Source organism: Dendrobates tinctorius, unplaced genomic scaffold (genome assembly GCF_039654945.1).
Source record: "Dendrobates tinctorius isolate UK_male_01 unplaced genomic scaffold, ASM3965494v1 ptg000065l, whole genome shotgun sequence".
NCBI lineage: Eukaryota > Metazoa > Chordata > Amphibia > Anura > Dendrobatidae > Dendrobates > Dendrobates tinctorius.
The window spans coordinates 6,330,398-6,350,420 of record NW_027361733.1 but is presented as its reverse complement, the minus strand read 5'-3'; the positions used below and the strand labels follow the sequence as shown (position 1 = coordinate 6,350,420).

The 20,023-nt window shown below is 45.5% G+C and overlaps 1 protein-coding gene across 4 annotated transcripts in view; it reads right to left on the bottom strand.

The window, feature by feature from the left end:
* The window catches only part of LOC141094692 (uncharacterized), a 66,503-nt gene that overhangs the window by 16,944 nt on the left and 29,536 nt on the right, over nt 1-20,023 (bottom strand). For all 4 annotated transcript variants that reach the window (XM_073580578.1, XM_073580579.1, XM_073580577.1 and 1 more), the window contains exons 6-9: nt 13,258-13,378; nt 11,039-11,188; nt 10,653-10,810; nt 10,179-10,544 (exon numbers count right to left, since the gene is read on the bottom strand). In XM_073580578.1, coding sequence (XP_073436679.1) covers nt 10,179-10,544; nt 10,653-10,810; nt 11,039-11,188; nt 13,258-13,378 — 795 coding nt within the window. The remainder of the gene's footprint in view (nt 1-10,178; nt 10,545-10,652; nt 10,811-11,038; nt 11,189-13,257; nt 13,379-20,023) is intronic.

Here is a 20,023-nt window from a genome sequence, read left to right as displayed (position 1 = left end):
GCCCTGGAAGGGCAGGCTAGTGAGAAATTTTTTTAGAGGCTGGGTCTGCGTTCCACACCTTTAACCAAAGGACGCGGCGAATGGCAATAATGTTGCTGCTTGCTCTTGCGGAACAGGCGGTCGCATCCAAGGAGGCATTCAAAATATATTTACCAGCGTGAGCAATCTGGTCTACTAAATCTGCTAGCTCATCTGTAGGAGCCGCAGCTGCGATGCCCCTGCGAAGTATTTTGGCCCAGGCAGATATGGCTTTCGCCACCAAGGTGGAGGCGAAACTAGGGCATAGAGAAGCGCCAGCCGCCTCAAAGGGTGATTTGGTCAAAGACTCAGGCTAGTTTCACATTAGCGTTTGGAGGCGCAGCGGACGCTCTGTGAAGCTCCGCCCCCTGCCGTGCCTCCTCTGGTCAGCTCCGCCTATGGGTGCATGCCGCTGCATGGGTCATTTTGACGGTGCGCTAACCTGCGCCAAAACGCAACGTGTTGCATTTTGGTGCGGCCGGCGGAGCTGACCGGAGGAGGCGTGGCAGGGGCGGAGCTTCACGGCGAGCATCCGCTGCGCCTCCAAACACTAATGTGAAACTAGCCTCAATCTGTCTATCCGTAGCATCCTTGAGAGACGCTGCATCAGGAATGGACAGGACTGTTTTTGAGGATAAGCGTGAGACAGGCGGATCCACCTTAGGGGATTCAGACCATTTGCTGACAAGGTCTGGACTAAATGGGTATAGAATGTCCAGTTGCTTTCTTCCCAGAAAACATTTACCTGGATGTTCCCAATGTCTAGAGGTATTAGCCTAAAACTCTGTGATTGGGTAAGGTTCTGGAGGGACGTTTGAATGAAATGGAATCGTCCTGAACAGCCGCTTCTTCCTCTTTTAGTTCGAGAGTTTGAATAATAGCCGAGATAAGGCTATATACCAGGTCCTGCGGCCTGTAAGCTTGGTCTGCATCATCGATTTAACAGTTCCTTTATTGTAAAAAGCATCCAGTTCAACACACTTCTTGAACGTTTTCAGTCATACAATTGATCCTGGTATTGCCAGTAGTAACCGGTGTATGCGTCCACAAATTTGCGCTGTAATTTATTCAGGAAGTATGTCCTGTGTTATACGTAACAGGCATATATGTCCACAATTAAGTCGCAACATCTCCCACATCAGCGGCACACATGTCCGGACACAGGCCAAGTGCTAGTCCCCTGCACCCAGGGTGTTTTCTTACCAGTACGTTACTTTTTTGAGTGCCAAGCTTTTTTACTATATTCGATAGTTGGTTGGATACCTGACTTGTGTACCTTCCTCCCATTTACAGAGTGCCGTGTTTTTTCTGTTTTGGTCTGCATCAGTGTCAGACTTAGACTGAGAAGTCACGTCCGACCCGACGTCCTCCTCCGAGGAGGGGGGACAGGTAGAGAGAGCCATCCTGGATGCTGCAGTGGGGCCCGGTGAACTAGATGAGGAGCTAGACAGAGCCCACTTCCTAGATCTTCTTCCCGATCTGTCCAAGTGAAGGTCGTGGTCAGGTGCGTGCGAATCACCTTGGGAGGCGTTCGGAGCACTGGTGGCGGCAGATAGATGTGGCAGACGTTCCAGGACCTGTACAAGGGACTGGGATATTTTAGTCAGGTCAGAGACCCACTGAGACATAGCAACAGCCCACTCCGGAGGTAGGGGTGTGCTCTCATCCCGGAGTGCTCCTGAGGGGCAGACATGGTGGGAGGATGGACAGAAGGGAGACGGCTGACTTGAAGGCCACTTTCTCTTACAGCGAGCGCAAGCGTAATGAATCACCGTAGGTTTAGGACCAGAAGCCCCTGCAGGGTTGGGCATAGGTAGAGCCTGTGCGAAACTGCAGCAGGATGCTATGAAGGTGATAATGCTGAGGGGTGCTATATACTAGTATGGGAGAGGGCAAAGCCTACCAGATACCAGCGATAATGCAGCCGCAGAGCGCAGGTTAGCTGTGTCCCCCTGATCGTAGACCGCAATGAGACGAGTACGCAGGTTCACTGAGGGCGCTGTGGGAGCTCAGTTTCCAAGATGGATGCTGTGTCCCCCGTGGCCACGCGACGAGCTGATGCGAGCAATGGGCGGGGCTAACGTGCAGAGCAGCCATGGCTTATGAAGTAAAAGAGCCCCTGTGATTGGATGAAAATGAAAGTTGCTGACATGTTAACACTGTGTTGTGCACACGCAAAATGTCGGCGGGGACCGCACGCTCAGAGAAAAAGGGCGCAGATTTAAAAGTGATTCCTATGAGTGAAGGTGGATGGGATGCTAGGGCCTATATGCTGGTAAGGGAGGTAGCTATGTGCTGCTGCAGGGGGACGGATGGGGGACATACATACTTGCTATGTGTGTTCAGCTCCTCTTCAGAGATGTGGCTCGCATCAGGAGCCCTTGGGAGAGAGCGGGTCCTCGGAACGAAGATCCTCCTTCCCGCACCGACTCCGGGACGGTGCAGAAGATGGCATCAACCCCTTACAAGAAGTGGGGGAGGCCACCACAGGTGACCACCGTCTTCCTCTCAGTCCTATCCGAGGAGAGGGGTAAGGAGGGGAAAAGGCAAGGACTGGCCACCGACAGTCACCCTGAAATACCCATAAGGGTGACAAGGGACAAAGTCTTGCCTGCGGGTCCGATAGTGGGCGATGTGGGTGAAACCACACTGCTCTCTCGGTCGCATAAATGTGGGAAAACAGGGTGAGAAGTTGCACCCTGTTACCCTAAAGGCCCCATCACACTAAGCGATCTCGCAAGTGAGATCGCTGTGTGTGACGGAGATCAGAGACTGGCCCCCCTGCCGGTTATCACTGATTGTGCTCGAGCGGGCTGGGCCATTTTTCGATCGCTGGTCTCCCGGCTGCCCAGTGCGCATCGCTGCGTGTGGCAGCGAGAGACCGGCGATCAGCGACGCTGGTTGCTAATGTAAACGTCGGGTATCAAGGAGCCGCGCTGTTTACCTTGGAAACCGGCGTACACGCTGGTTTCCAAGGTAAACGTCGGGTATCCAGGAGTCGCGAGGCTCCTGGATACCCGATGTTTACATTAGAAACCAGCGTCCAGCGTCGCTGGTCCTGATCGCTGGGGCTGTCTATGTGATAGCTCACCAGCGATCAGCCTAACGATGTCCCAGCGATCCCATCATGTCGGATCGTTGGTGGGATCGCTGGGACATCGCTTAGTGTGACGGGGCCTTAAGTCATGAATCTGAAAAACAAAGGGGAAAAGATAAAAAAAACACACAAAAAGACCTGTAAAAGAAACAATGCAGATCTGGTGGTTAGATCCAGGTCCGCCTCCTACAGACACAAAGCAAAAACGGTGTTGCCTTGTGCCCGTCGGTGGGTGTATGCTGCTGAGGAGGAGCTATTTTTTCCTTTATTGCATAGTGTCTGCAGCATACACCCATGGTTACCTGTGTCCCCCAATGAAGCGAGAAAGAAATTGTGGTCTTTTCCTTCTTGCCCTTTGCTAGATCTGTATCTCAATTATCTTTTATGTCAAGGATATATGTATTGATAGCATGTAATCTTCACTAAAGAATGGTAACACACACACAAGCGTTTCCTAAGAAGAAAACGCAGGGACATCTATCCTTTTACATCTGATCTGCTTCAAAAATGGGCAGTCTCCCCCTCAGTGGACCGCCCCTGTCTCCCGGCTCTCCACTAACACTACTCTTCCACTCTCTGATGTAGCATCCTTAAAAGGAGACCACTGATCAGCAAACCGAAGTCCTCTCCAAATCAGCCTTCGATGCTGCACGCTCAGCCCGTCCTTTGCAGCAACATGGGTAGCAAAGGCAGTCTCGGCCTGGGTAAAACACCTCCGCCAGGACCAGTAACCGACAAGACAAATCTCCAGCTCATCAGGAGATGAAGAGCCCTTTCTTCAAGCCAGCCCCCACCTTGTGCCCTTGAGTCCATCAGCGCCGGTCTTCCAGACCAGGATCCAACTGAATTTCCTCAACATGACAGATCGCACCCAACTGGGAAGCCACTCAGGGTGGACAGACGTCTCCCATTATTTCCAGAAATGGCTTAGACTTATCTTTGGGGTCATCTGAAGGCAACTGTCTATGCTGTGAAGATACGAGATGTGCAGCATCTGAAACAACGGATACTGGAAGCCTGTGCTAGCATTTCTTCTGCGGTGTTGCTATCAGTGTGTCAAGAGTGGGACAAGGGGGTGGCATTGACAATCCAACACAATGGGCAGCACTTTGAACACATTTTATAAGTGGTCATAAACTTGTAAATAACTCATGAAAGAATAAAGTTACGTTAAACCCAAGCACACCATTCAATAAGTTTGATGTGTCACATGACCCTCTTCCCATTGGAAAGAAAAAAAAGTTGGATCCAAAATGGATGTCTTCAAAATGGCCACCATGGTCACCAACCATCTTGAAAAGTCCCCCCCCCCCCATATACTAATGTGCCATAAACAGGACGTTGATATCACCAATCATTCCCATTTTATTTAGGTGTATCCATATAAATGGCCCACCCTGTATACAATTTCAGAATGAAGTCCCTTTGCTCGGTAACAGCTTCCATGGAACCTGAGGAATTCCTATGCTCCGTGGACATGCAAGATGACTATCTACATATTCCCATTTTTCCTTCTCACAAGAGATTTCTTCGGCTCGTGGTACAGCAATCGCACTTTGTCCACAGCACTGGCATTCGGCCTAGCTACAGCACCCAGAGTCTTCACAAAGATAATGTCAATAGTTATGGCCATTCTCGGATCTATCACGTGGGATTCGTTCCCTCAGAGGCACATCTCATTCGCTCCATTTCTGTATGAGCGCCCTAGGCAGGATGGTTAAGTCAATGGAAACAGTTCCATTCGCATCTCCTTCAACTTTTTTCTACTTTCGAGATGAGACAAGTTGTCTCACTCCTTGGATCGACTCATCACGCCCCCTGCCCGAATAAAGAAGTCCCTAGAATGGTGTACTCCATTTCCCCTAGTCCAGTGTGGGAGCTCTTTTTGGCCACATCGCTGGATAATCGCTACAAAATATGCCAGTCTTCTCTGTTGGCGAGCATTTTTCGGAACCTAACAGTCCAGAGTTGATGGACACAGGAATCAGCTCTTCCCATCAACCAGGGCTGTGGAGTCGGAGTCGGAATAAAATGGACCGACTCAAGACTCCTAAAATATATAATAAATTGGGTACAGTAGTTCAATGAAGAAAGTGCTGAATATTTTTTCATAGGAATTTGGGAAAGTTATGAAATGTCCTATAAATGGCTGTTCTATTCCTGATCTAAGGCTACATTCACACACAGCGTTTATGCTGCGTTTCTTGAAGATAAGTGTTTCAGCTGCAAAAGCAGATCAGCTTTTTAAAAAACCGCATCACCTGAAAGATTTTTGAGCTCATAATGTTTTCAATAGCAATAGCAGATTAGAAATCTGCTCTATCCATCCATTTATCCATATCTGTCTATCCATATCTTATCTGTACCAAAAAGAATGAAAGCCGGGTAGCACACAGACTAACTTTTTTTTTTTAGCACCCGTCAGGTACACCTCATAGCTGCCCAAAAGGACGCCCAGGACAGGCATTGCTCGTCTTCAGTAACACATCAACGTCAATTGATAGTTGGAATAAATAGACTGCATTCGCCACATCTTCTTAAGCTACAGGCTTTATTTTCAAGTGTAGGGGAGTGCAGTATGAGGTTCTGCAGCAGCTGAGGTGTGCAGTATGAGGTTCTGCAGAACAGTATGAAGTTCTGCCCCCCCTAGGTTTTTCCTTAGTGGAAAAAGTTCTGCAAGATTATGAACTGAAAAAAGAACAGGTTCTTGCTATTGCAACGGACAATGCTTCAAACATAAGTACAATTAAACTTATGAATGAGAGTAATGAACAACAGCTAGAAGAAAATTTAGGATTCAGTATGTTTGAGATGGGAGGCCACAGTGCTGTTCATGTAACTGAGGAACAAACAGATATTACAACAGAAGAACAGCAAAATTATACTGTAGAAATAGATGATCTTGTTGAAGCTGCTTCACACCACTTTCCTATTCACCACATGCACTGCGTTGTGCACACGCTCCAGCTGGCAATATGAGATAGTCTGCAAGAGGGACATGCTGGAAATCTGATTGTAAAAGTGAGGAAATTGGTTATTGCCACAAGAACCCCTAAAATTGATACCATCTTGAAGAGACGTGCTGGAAAAGGGGCAATTGTCGATCAAGCCACTCGGTGGGGCAGCATTTATTTAATGATTGAGCGATTGCTTGAACTAAAACCGTTTCTTATAGATAAGGTAACCCTAAATGAAGGTCAATGGACACAGGTGGCTGAATTGAAGGAATTGCTTAATCACCCATTTACCGTGACTAAAAAATTACAAGCGGAGGATTTAACTCCTGGCATTTTCATAAGGGAGTGGAAGAACTTGCTATTTTGCCTGTCCCAAAGAGGAGATTTAATCGCAGATGGCATTTCTGCTTCAATGAAACGGAGAGAGACACAGCCATTAGAAAATAAAATTCTTCTGGCAGCTGTTTATGTGGACCTGTGTAACCGTATACTGCTTGATGATCAACAGCTTACTAAAGGAAAAGAAGCTCTGACTGAGGTAGCAGTTAGGATGAGTGGCCTACTGGAGGACTGCCAGGCACAAGAGAACTCGGGTCCTGACAGTGCTACTGCTTCAATATCTTCATCCTCATCAGATGAGGAGTTTGACTTTGACAAGTATTTGGATGACATGGAGCAGACAAAGCGTTGCCGCAAGGAAAAAGATTTCACTCCGTCTCCTATAGCAAGCAGATTGACCATATTTTAGCAAAATGTTTCACTTGCTCTCAAAGAAACAGAAAAATTCAACCGTTCATCAAAACTGACTGTACATGAGGCAATTCCTTTATACCCGGAAATTGTTAGAGATGTTGCCCATGTGGTTATGGCTTTGCCTCCAACCCAAGTTAGTGTAAAGAGGTTCTCTAGCCTTAAAATTATTAGGTCAGACTTGAGGTCATCTATGAAGGAGGATCTCATGGAGGCAATTCTATTTCTTAGAACAAATTCATAGACTGCACAAATGTTATTTAGTATGTTTTTGTTGAAAACTTTTTTGCTACTTACATAGTTTATTACATAGTGTTATATATGTAATCGATATTACATAGTGTATTACATATTTACAATTTATTACAGTTTGTGTTCTAAAGTTGTATTCCAATAAATATATATTACGTTCTATCTAAATATCTTGATCATTGCATCATAAAAATAATTAAATGTCTGATGTTCACATTGTACTACAATAAATTTTTCACTTAAATATAAGCAATATATGTGGGAGTTGGAGTCGGTGTAAGGGAAATTGAGGAGTCGGGAGTCGCAGGTTTGGCTTACCGACTCCACAGCCCTGCCATCAACATTCTGGAACTCCATGCAATCTTCATTGCTCTACTTTCCTGGCAGGATCTCCTACTCAGCCATCCGATTCGGGTCCAGACTGACAATGACACGGCAATGGCATACATAAACCAACAAGTAGGAAGCTGTATTTTCAGAAGTTATGTGAATTCTGTTATGGGCCGAGCAGAACGTACTGATGATCTCGGCAATACACATCCCATGAGTGGAGAACTGGGCTGCCAATTTTCTCAGCAGAGAGGGTCTCGACACTGGCGAATGCTCTCTTAAACAGTCTTCTATGAGATTTGTCTCAGATGGAGGATTTCGAGCATTGACTTGATGGCATCCAGACCGAATCACAAGGTTAAACGCTTCGTCTCCAGATCACGCGACCTGCTAGCAATCAGCACCAATGCCCTGATAATTCATTGGTCTCAGTTCTCCCTCCCGTACCTTTTCCCTCCCTTGCCACGGATACCCAGAGTGGTCAAGAAGATTAAGACGGAAAGAGTGCTCATCATTTTCATTTGGAGGCTCCAGACTGGCCCAAAAGACCCTGGTACGCTGATGTAATCAACCTCCTCACGGATAGTCCGTGGAAACTCACGGACCTTCTCTCACAGGATCCTCTCTTCCACCAGAATGCTCAGTCGCTCAATTTAACAGCATTGGCTGTTGACTGCGGTTATGAAATCTGCAGATTTCTCCGATCAGGTTGTTCAGACCATGATCAGAGCTAGGAAGCCTTTTTCTCACATTTACCACAGTGTTTAGAAAGCGTTTTTTTCCACCGATGCGAAACTAATCGGATCTTCCTAATGGTTTTTCATCTGCCTTCTGTTTTGTCCTTCCTACAATCAAGTCTGGAATCTGGCCTGTCCCTCAAGAATCTAGCTTCTCTATTGCAGATCAATACCTTTTTGCAGGGAGTCGTACACTCTTTTCCCCCCTACCAGTCACCGATAGAAACTTGGGACTTCAATCTAGTACTTGATGTACTTCAAAAGACGCCATTTGAACCTCGACAAGAAATTTCTCTTTCACTCCTTTCCTGGAAAGCGGTTTTCCTGATCACCATCACTTCTGTCAGACGAACTTGCAGCTCTTTCTTGTCGTTCTCCTTACCTAGTGTTCCACCAGAACAAAAGTAGTGTTACGTCCATATACCATCCTGTCTCCCTAAGGTGGTTTTTGCATTTCACCTCAATGAGATATTGTTCTTCCTTCCCCTTCTCATCCTCGAAAGCGGTCCCCTAAACTGGATCTGATAAGAGCCCTCCGTCTCTACATTTCCATGACAGCACCCATCAGACGTGTGGATTCGCTGATCATAATTCCTGAAGGTCCACGGAAAGGCTGGGTGCCTCCAAGTCTACTATTGCCTGCTGGGCTCATGCTGCCATTTTGGAAGCCTACCAATTAAGGGACAGAACTTATGGCCACCGCACACTTCACTCGCACAGTGGGGGGCCTCCTGGGCCGTCTGCCACCAGGTGTCAGGCTTTCACATGGTGTTCCATTCATGCCTTTGCCAAATTGCCATGCAAATCTTGGTAGAAAGGTCCTGCAAGATGCAGTAGCCCGAACTCTAACTTGGGGTTAATACTCCCCTTTTCCCACCTTTGGGACTGCTCTTGGACAACCGATGGTTTCCGGTGTCCCACCAATGAAGCGATAAAGAAATGAAGATTGTGGGTACCTACCGTAAAAACTCTTTCGCAGAGCCTTCATTCAGAGGACACAGCACCTGCTCTTGTATATTGTTGGTTCTGGTTAAGTTATGATTGTTGTATACCTGTTGCTTCTCCTATTGCTTTCTCACTAACTAATTGTACTGGCCTGGAGAACCATATTACTAGGTCAGTTTTACCATATAGTGAACATGGTAAATAAAAAATCCCCAATAAAACAAACTGTGGAATTAATGTTTTTTTGCAGTTTCACGGCATTTGACATTTTTTCCCCTCTTTCTAGTACATCATTTGATAAATTGAGTGATGTCATTCATTATTATTATTATTATTATTATTATTATTATTATTAAAGCTAACATGAGTGAGGTGCTACATTTCCTTCCTACACCAAAAAACACCTCCCAAAACCTGTTTGACTTCATTAAAGACTTGTGTCCTACTTAAGGGACATGTTTGGTTTCATTAAAAAGAAAAATTGCAGCAGTTGGCTTTTACAGGCTGATTCAAGTTTTATGAGATCTGTGGTAAAAAAATCACCTGAGATGAGCTCTGAAAAAGAAAGCTGAAAGTTACAAACTCCCTGTCACACTATTACGGTGCAGTCAGACAGCTGTATTAATTGCAAAAGGATCGTATTATACAGTAAACCTTGGACTGACCATCAGGTCTCCTGACCTAAGTGTGACAGATGCATAGAAATACAGTACATGCTGTCTAACTCAGGTCAGGAGGGTTGATGGCCAGTCAGAGGACTGCAATGCGATCCTCGTGTGAGTAATTCGGCAGTCTGACTGCACCCTTAGTATGAGCTCCCTAAACGATTCTCAGTTAACTCATTCTGTAGCCATAGAAGGCAGAGTTCATTTTTTTTTTTACTGAAACACATTTACAAAATTGAGATTTAACTCCAAATAAATGGATTTAAATAATTAAAGAAAAAAAATCGTCCCAAAGGTGGACAACCCCTTTACAAGTCATTATAGTCGTCAGGCACCGACTACACTGGTTATCTGTGGCTTTCGCAACAAACAGACCTTTACAGTTAGGCCTTATCTCACAATGTCTGTTCAGCACACATTAACATACCTGTTCTGGTTCAGTTAGTACAGACTGATCCAGGGTGCCATTCACAGCAATAACGATAGACCCGGATGTGGAGTGCTGCTCCATTAGTGGCTGCAAAACATCCCCCAGATCCTGCAGCTCAAACACTTGAGCATGAAGTTCTGCAGCGTCCAACTGCTCAGTGCTCTGCACCACCAGCGCCTGCACGATGCTTCCGTCCTCTGCCTGCATGGGGATGCTGTGCAGCTCTGTCACGGTGCGAGGCTGCTCGTTCCCATCAAGACTAACAAACATCTGTGTCTCCTCATTGCCAGGGAGAATGTTCCATGTTAAACAATTTTCTTTAGCTGAGGTCTCTGCATCTTGCTCATCCATGCTGGCATCTCCCTAGTGAAAAGCGAAAATTAGAAGTGCACAATTGAAGAACAATGTAAACATTGAAAAAAAAAAAAATTATCATAAGATATTGCAATCAGCCTCCATTTACAGCCTCACCTTCCTGTCCCTGGCCTTTCCAGCTCGGTTTTCTTGTCTCTTATTCCTGTGACTCTGCTGATGCTGCCGGAAGATGTAACGCTCGTGGAAAGTCTCTGGGCAGAAGCGACACTTTATCGGGGTCTCCAGGTAGGAGTGCTGCTTGCGGATATGAACCTCTGCAAAAAGTGTTTATAACACGGACTTAAAAAGTGGTTTCCCAATAATCCATAAAGGAAAAAAAAACAAAAACATGTGAACACTATATAAGAATCCAAAAAAGAAAGTCTATATACAAGAAACTAGTACTCTGGCGCATAAGCTGTTCTAAGCTATTGTTCCCGGTTATCGACATGAAGCCGAAACGAGAGCCCTGACAAACGCCGACGGCTGGTGAAAGTACTTACGTACGTCATTTTTCCCAAACAGAGCGGCATTGCAGATGGGACAGTGTTCTTTTGGTACATTTTCTGTATGTTTCCTTAAAATATGCATCTTCATACTGTTTCTCTGTGTAAACGTGGCCTGACAGAAGTTGCATAAGTATGGCTTCTCACCTGGAAGAAAGTAATTTTTTTTTTTCACACCAATTCCTATGCTGCAAATAAAAAGGAAAACCTAGAGTTGTACAATAATTGCATACAATTGTCTCTGCCATCGCGTGACCACCATTTTTAAGTCATGCTAAAAGAAGGGTTTCTCGATAACTTTACAAAAACTGGAAATATCATGTAGTACAAGCTCACACGTCATTTACAAGTGTTTCTCACTTTCTTAGAATATAAACAACAAGTAAATTTACTCCAGTTCTTCAATACAAAAAGTGAAACTCATTATATAGAGTCATTATAATCAGAGTGTTCTATTTCAAGTGTTTATTTCTGTTAATGATTATGGCTTACAGCCAATGAACACCCAAAAGTCATTATCGCAGTAAATTAGAATAATTAACAAAAAAAAAACCTGCAAAGGCTTCCTAAGTGTTTAAAAAGGTCCCTTAGTCTGTTCCAGTAGGCTCCACAATCATGGGGAAGACTGCTGACTTGACAGACGTCCAGAAAGCAGTCATTAACACACTCCACAAGGAGCGTAAGCCACAAAAGGTCATTGCTAAAGAAGCTGGCTGCTCACAGAGTGCTGTATCCAAGCATAATAATGGAGAGTTGAGTGGAAGGAAAATGTGTGATTGAAAAAGGTGCACAAGCAACTGGAATAACCGCAGCCTTGAAAGAATTGTTAAGAAAAGGTCATTCAAAAATTTAGGGGAGATTCACAAGGAGTGGACTGCTGCTGGAGTCACTGCTTCAAGAGCCACCACTCCCTGACGTATTCAGGACATGGGCTACAATTGTCGCATTCCTTGTGTCAAGCCACTCATGAGCAATAAACAACGCCAGCAGCGTCTTACCTGAGCCAAGGAGAAAAAGAACTGGACTGTTGCTCAGTGGTCCAAGGTGTTGTTTTCAGATTAAAAGTAAATTTTGCATTTTATTTGGAAATCAAGGTCCCAAAGTCTGGAGGAAGAGGGGAGAGGCACACAATCTAAGCTGCTTGAGGCCTAATGTGAAGTTTCCACAATCAGTCATGGTTTGGGGAGCCATGTCATCTGCTGGTGTAGGTCCACTGTGTTTTATCAAGACCAAAGTCAGCGCAGCAGTCTACCAGAAAATTTTCGAGCGCTTCATGCTTCCCTCTGCCAACAAGCTTTTAGGAGATGGAAATTTCATTCTCCAGCAGGACTTGGCACCTGTCTACACTGCCAAAAGTACCAATAGCTGGTTTAAAAAAAACAACAGTATCACTGTGCTTGATTGGACAGCAAATTCACCTGACCTTAACCCCATAGATCTCTATGGGGTATTGTCAAGAGGAAGAGGAGAGACACCAGACCCAACAATGCAGATGAGCTGAAGTCGGCTATCAAAGCAATCTGGGCTTCCATAACACCTCAGCAGTGCCACAGACTGATCGCCTCCTTTCAAATCATTTTTCAAGCTGGTGTCATGAAGTATTCTAATTTACTGAGATAATGACTTTTGGGTTTTCATTGGCTGTAAGCCATAATCATCAACATTAACATAAACACTTGAAATAGATGACTGTTGGTAATGAGTCTGACTCTATATGAGTTTCACTTCTTGTATTGAGGAACTGAAATAAATTTACTTTTTGATGATGTTCTAATTTAGTGAGAAGCACTTGTATCTGAGAATAGATCTGATGAACAGCAGCAAATGTATGTGGCAGTGAACAACAAGGACTCTCTAGGATCAATGCCCTTATTTCACTACCCTTCAAATGCTTGAAGGAATGGATATAGGCTGGGGTTTCAGGAACAAAAAAGGATCTCCTAAAGCTTTGGCAGGGGGAGGCAGTCTATCCCCAACCCTTGATGTGGTCTTTGGGTCTGAAGGAATAGGAAAAACTTTATTTGAAGCCCTCTTTTTACAGAGAGGGTTGTGATAGCGTACCACAAGAATGCAGGCTATCACGATCTGGGGTTTCAAACTAAGGTCTACTTTGTGTTCTGTTCCATTTACTGCAATGCTACATGGCGATCTGATCTTGAAACGTGGGTTTAACAAATTTTTTTTAGTACACTCTTATAAAACTCACTATCACAGACCTGTGTGCGTTCTTATATGTCTCTTCAGTTTGAAGGCATCGGTTGAGGCAAAAGAACAAAGGGTGCAGGTGAAGGGGCGTTCACCGGTGTGCGAGCGAATATGAATTTTCATCCTAGTCGCCTGAAAAGACATTAGCATCAAATCAATTTCCTTTAACCTCTTATCGACGTTGGATGCACTGGTATGTCCAATATTGGCTCCTTGACTTTGATGCAGGCTCAGAAGCTGAGGCTGCATCTTTCCAGACAGATGATAGCCATGTTACTTAGCCATCATCTGCAACTAACAGCCCTGAGTGGAGAATGTACTCCTATGAAAGCCAGCCCGTGATATTTACTATATACAGCAATACTGTGGTATTGCAGCACCGAGAAGAAGCAATTGAACAATTGCAGGTTTAAGTCCCTTTAGAGGACTACAAAATACAGTACAAAAATGTAAACGGTTAAAAATATGATTTTTTTTAAATGCTTATATTAAATTAATTTATTGTTATCACCATTTATTAAATATGAATCATTTTCACTCATTAAAAGTTAAAAATACATGTTGTGATATCCCTACATTTGTAAAAGTCCAATCTGTTATAACATAAATTAGGGATTTTTGTGTACTCACCGTAAAATCCTTTTCTCCGAGCCATTCATTGGGGGACACAGACAGTGGGTGTTATGCTGCTTGCCACTAGGAGGACACTAAGTAAACCAGAAAAAAGTTAGCTCCTCCCCTGCAGTATACACCCTCTCGCTGGCTGAGATTTCTCCAGTTCGGTGAAAAAAAGCAGGAGCTTAGAGTCAACAAAAACCATAACTATATCACAACCTAAGAATGCTACAATGAGCCAGTAGGCTAAACAGGGTGGGTGCTGTGTCCCACAATGAATGGCTCGGAGAAAAGGATTTTACGGTGAGCACACAAAAATCCCTATTTCTCCTACGCCTCATTGGGGGACACAGACAGTGGGACGTCCTAAAGCAGTCCCTGGGTCAGGAGCATACATCTGCTAATACCCCATGTACCACTGAGTCAACACTGAGATACTGCCGATTGCAGGATGCGTCTGCCGAGAGCTGCATCTACAGAGGCCTGAGAATGAATTTGGTAATGTTTTGTAAAAGTATGCAGACTGGACCAAGTCGCAGCCTTGCAGACCTGTTATGCTAAACTTACAAAAGAAAAAAACGACCATAGGTCCCAAGAATTATTGTTTATTAAGTCATTATATAAAGATTAAAAACATTCCATTAAAATAAATGTGTAGTACATATACTGAACAAACAAAGGGTCATGCTATCCAGATATGAGGCATACGATATATATATAAAGATGTGTAAAAATAAGTGATAATTAAACAAACCATAGGTGTTATTGTTTATAATAAAAATAACATAATAATGAACAGTATACAAGTGCTCAACCAAATATAAAACAACAACGGTGTGTAATCATATATCACGATATGCCAATAGTGCATATGTGTAATAGCACAAAGAAAAAAACACAATGTGTCGCCGTGAAATAAGATGAAAATATCCATCAACCAGGAAAGGAAACCATGTGAAAAAAATAATAGATAAAAGTGGTAATATCATACAACCTCTCCTGGTCTCCTGGGATAGCAACCCGGTCCCGACGCGCGTTTCGGCGCTAAGCCTTCATCAGGGGGTGGCGTCTCACAAAAATAGATGAGTATAAATACTGACACTAACCAATGACAAATGTGGGTGTGTACAAAGAGCCAATCACTACAGGGGGCGTATGCAGGGATTAAAAAACGTCATAACGCAACTGCGCAGAAGCAAGAATTGAATGCTGGTATCACACTCATCAAACTCATTCTCAGTGTAAACCGGAAGAAAATGTCCGCCAACCGGAAGTAATCGTTACCCAGCAACCAAACGCATAAGTTTGTAATGTAACTAAAACAATACAACCCATATACAAGAACAACATAGTTGCTGGGGAGCGAAACGGTCACATGACCGAAAGGGAATAACCAGCATATAAAATTGGCATAACCAGGTGACCACCAAAAGTCCGTTAACCGGAGATGGCTGTTATTCAGCAACCGGGTAAATTAACATGTGACCAAAGCCGCCAAAAAAAGCGTCATGGTTGCTAAGAGATAAGTGGTCACATGACCGGAGCAGAAATAACCAGTAACAAAAATACCGTCACCAAATAACCGGACACATATATTCAATGTACAAAAACCATGTCACCAAGTCCAAAATCATACAGGATTATTAAGTGACAGAGAATCATGGGCTCGGAAGGAGACGTAAATCACATAAAACAGGCGGTCACTTGGCGGAAACATTAAGGCTAACATGTCATCTCAAACCAGAGTTGAACTGCCATAAAGCTGTCATATGTCAATAAACATATAAACAAGGAATACCTAACAAGAGTAAAAATAAGTGGCTAATTATAAAAATAATGGAAACGTGCAAATCTTGACCCACGCAGAAAACGACGCGCATGGAGCAGGGAAGGCGGGAGCACGGGGGAGAGCGCGTCAAGCCGAAAACCGGCAAAAAAACCGCGACCCCACCAGGGCAAACCGCATACCACTGCCACCTGCGCGTACCTGCATGGGGCAAAGATACCACGATCCAAAAAGAGAAAATACCAATTGATCATATAATATGCATGAAGTGCAAAAATATTTATTTATACATATTGAGTGATAGCATGACCCTTTGTTTGTTCAGTATATGTACTACACATTTATTTTAATGGAATGTTTTTAATCTTTATATAATGACTTAATAAACAATAATTCTTGGGACCTATGGTCGTTTTTTTCTTTTGTAAGTTTGGTTGTTGTCAACACGACTGTCCTATAATATAGTCCAATACTTACCAGCGATTTATTATCACTTATTTATATTATTATTTAAATACAGGGCAATTTCACTGTTTCTCCTTACTTTGTTCTTTTTTCAGACCTGTTATGCTGAGGCCTGGTGCCAAATGGCCCAAGACGCGCCCACTGCCCGGGTAGAGTGCGCCTTAATCCACGCTGGGACAGGCGCCTTCCTGACACGGTAGGATTCCTGAATCGCCAAGCGAATCCACCTGGCTAGCGTTGCTTTTGATGCGGCAAGACCCTTCCTATGCCCCTCTGGAAGTATGAACAAGGCATCTGGCCGGCAGAAGGGAGCGCCCTAACCACATCCAGGGTGTGGAGGGCCTTCTCAATGCGATGGACTGGCGCCGAACAAAAGGAAGGCAAAACAATTTCCTCGTTGAAATGGAAAGAGATGACCTTGGGCAGGAAGGATGGGGACGTCCTGAGAACTACCTTGTCCTGATGAAAATTCAAGAACGGAGAATGGCAGGACAGGGCTGCCAATTCCGAAACTCGTCTGATTGACGTAATTGCCATTAGAAAGACCACCTTCCAAGAGAGGACGGTCAGTGACACGTCCTGCAGCGGTTCGAAAGGAGCCTCCTGTAAGGCCCCGAGAACCAGGTTAAGGTCCCATGATTCCAATGGCCTTCTATAAGTAGGTGCCACATGGGAAACTCCCTGAATGAATGTCTTGACCTGAAGTTAGGTGGCAATTTTGCGTTGGAAAAGCACTAAGGCCAAAATTTGGCCCTTGAGCGAGCTAAGCGCGAGGCCCGATTTTAATCCGGATTGAAGGAATTCCAATATGGCCAGAATGGAAAAACCAGAGGAAATCGACCATGATCCTTGCACTATGAAAAGAAGGTTTTCCAGGTGCGGTGATAGATGCGCATGGACACAATTTTCCTAGCACTAATCATGGTGGAAATCATGGTCATGAGAGAACCCAGCCTGTGCTAAAATCCAGGATTCAATGGCCACACCGTCAAAGACAAGGACCCGGAGTTCTGGTGGTAAATCGGGCCCTGTGAGAGTAGATCCATGCGATCTGGAAGTCGCCAGGGGACGTCGGCAACTAGTTGTATTAGTTCTGCATACCATGCTCGGCGCGGCCAATCTGGCGCAACTAGGATCACTGGTACTCCCTCCGCTCTGATCTTCTTGATGACCCTCAGAAGCAAGGGAAGAGGGGGAAAGATGTACGGGAGCCGGAACCGGTGCATTGGCAGAACTAGGGCGTCCGCTCCGATGGAGTGTGGATCGGGCGAGGAACCTTGTGGTTTAGTCTTGAGGCCATGAGATCCACATCCGGAGTCCCCCAACGATGACAAATCTGCTGAAAGACTCCCAGATGAAGAGACCACTCTCCCGAAGCAATGTCTTGGCGACTGAGAAAATCTGCCGCCCAATTTTCTATGCCCGGGATGTGGATTGCTGAGATGGGCGAATGGTTGGTCTCGGCCCAATGGAGGATGTGACTCACTTCATGCATGGCCATCCTGCTCTGGGTACCTCCCTGGCGGTTGATATACGCTACAGTCGTGGCGTTGTCGGATTGGATCCTGATGGGGTGACCTGCGAGAAGATGGTGGAAACTCTGTAGAGCTAATCTGATTGCTCGTATCTCCAAAATGTTGATGGGGAGACGTGACTCTCGGGTTGACCAACGACCCTGTGCCGTGTGGTGACGAAAGACCGCACCCCAGCCGAGAAGACTTGCGTCGGTGGTTACTACCAACCATCTTACTGAGAGAAAAGACCTCCCTTGATTCAGGGAGGACCTCAGTGTCCACCACCTGAGGGCTTGCCTGACCCGCAGGGACAGAAGGATCCGACGGTCCAGGGAGAATGGGTTCTTGTCTCAAACGAACAGCAACGCATGTTGTAAGGGACGGAGATGGATCTGTGCAAATGGAACTGCTTCCATCGCAGCCACCATCTTTCCGAGAACGCTCATGCTGAAACGAATGGAGTGAGAAGCTGGTCGGGAAAGAGTCCACGCTGCCTGTTGTAAGGCTTGGGTCTTTTCTGGAGGGAGAATGACCAACCCGCAGGAAGTGTCCAAGATCATTCCTAAAAAGGAAATCTGCTGAGCCGGTTTTGGGAAAGACTTTTCGAAGTTTATCTTCCACCCCAGGCGAGAAAGTGTATTTACTGTTATATCCGCGGATTCCTTTCAGGCTGGATGGGATGGACCCTTGATGAGCAGGTCGCCATGACCTTGGTAAAGACCCTGGGGGCGGTGGCAAGTCCGCAGGGCAACGAACTGGAAGTGTTCCTGGTGAATTGCAAAATGCATGTGAAGGTAAGCAACCTTGATGTCGATGGATGCTAGGAACTCTCCTTTTTCCATGGAAGTGACAACTGATCGGAGAGATTCCATTCGGAATCGCCGTACCTTGACAAACTGATTTAACAGTATGAGATCCAGAATAGGTCGCATCGTCCCGTCCTTTTTTGGAACCACAAAAAGGTTTGAATAAAATCCCCTGAACCTTTAGTGATGAGGGACCGGAATGATGACTCCGTCCCTTAGTAGAGCCTGAACAGCCCAAAGGAAGGCTCTTGTCTTTTTCTTGGGGGGAAAGGAAAGGAAAAACCGAGTTGGAGGGGTTGAAGAAAATTCTATCTTGTATCCGGAAGACACCAGCTCCCTGACCCACTTGTCGTGGACGACCGCGAGCCTGGTGTGGCTGAAGGAAAGTAGGCAACCGCCTACTTTGTCGGTGTCCGCCGGATACCGCAACAAGTCACTGGGTAGATCTATGAGATCTGGCTCCCCTAGATCCAGAAGCCCTAGGCCTGGATTTCCAAGAGCGGTTAGGTCTGTATGAGACCTGGGAGCCTCTGTCTCCACGCGGGGACCGATCCGGAAGAGAAGGTAGAGGAGGACCAACTGGAATTGTTGCGAAAAGATCGAAAACGCGTCGGATGTTGGTGGCGAAACGGCCGAACAGCCTTTTGTTGAGGAAGGAATTTACTTTTTCCCCCGGTAGTATCAGAAATGAGCTGGTCCAGTTTCTCTCCAAAAAGACGACCCGTTTGAAAGGGGAGAGAAGTCAATGATCTTTTAGACGTGGTTCCAGTCGCGGAGCCAAAGGGCTCATCTAATGGAGATCGCATTAGCGGCAGTATGAGCAGAGCAATTGGCAGCATCAAAAGAAGCATCCACTACAAAAGTCCGCTGTGTGAATTATCTGTCTGGCAACAGTGGTTGCCTCCGGAGGAAGAATGGTGCCCTGGAAGGAAGAAATCAAGACTTCTGCCCAAGCGGCCATTGCCTTAGTGACGCAAATTGCCGCGAAAGATTGAAAACGCGCTGTTCCTGAAGCTTCAAAAACTGAACGAGCAAGGTAGTCAATTTGACGATTGGAGGGGTTTCGGACTGAGGAGCCCTCAGAAACGGATAGGAGCGTATTAGAAGCAAGATGCGATACAGGAGGGTCCACCGGAGGGGACTGTAACCAATCCTTCATTAGGTCTGGATCAAAAAGGGTATTAAGCCTGAGTAGACTTTTGCCCTGTGAACCGCTTATGTGGACGATCCCTATGTTTCTGGACAATTTCCTTACACTCCGGTTGGCTGGTATATAACCTGCGCACACGCTTGGTTTTCTTAAATGAGATAGGGTGTGCTGGAGCGGGAATATTTTCCTCATCCAACTTCAGAATCCTGTTGACTGATTCTCTAAGAGAATCAAGCGACTCTTGATCAGTCGGGGGATTCTGAGGGGCTGACGTGTCAGATTCGAATTCAGAGTCGTGCTTGCTGTGAACCTCAGGAGAGGGAGAGACAGGAGTCGCCGATGCTGAGGCGCAAACGGGACTAGTGGACGGTTCCCGGCTGAAGCCAGAGCCCTCCTCGGGAGGTAAGTACGCTTTCTGACTTAGAGTCATCCCGGAGGGAG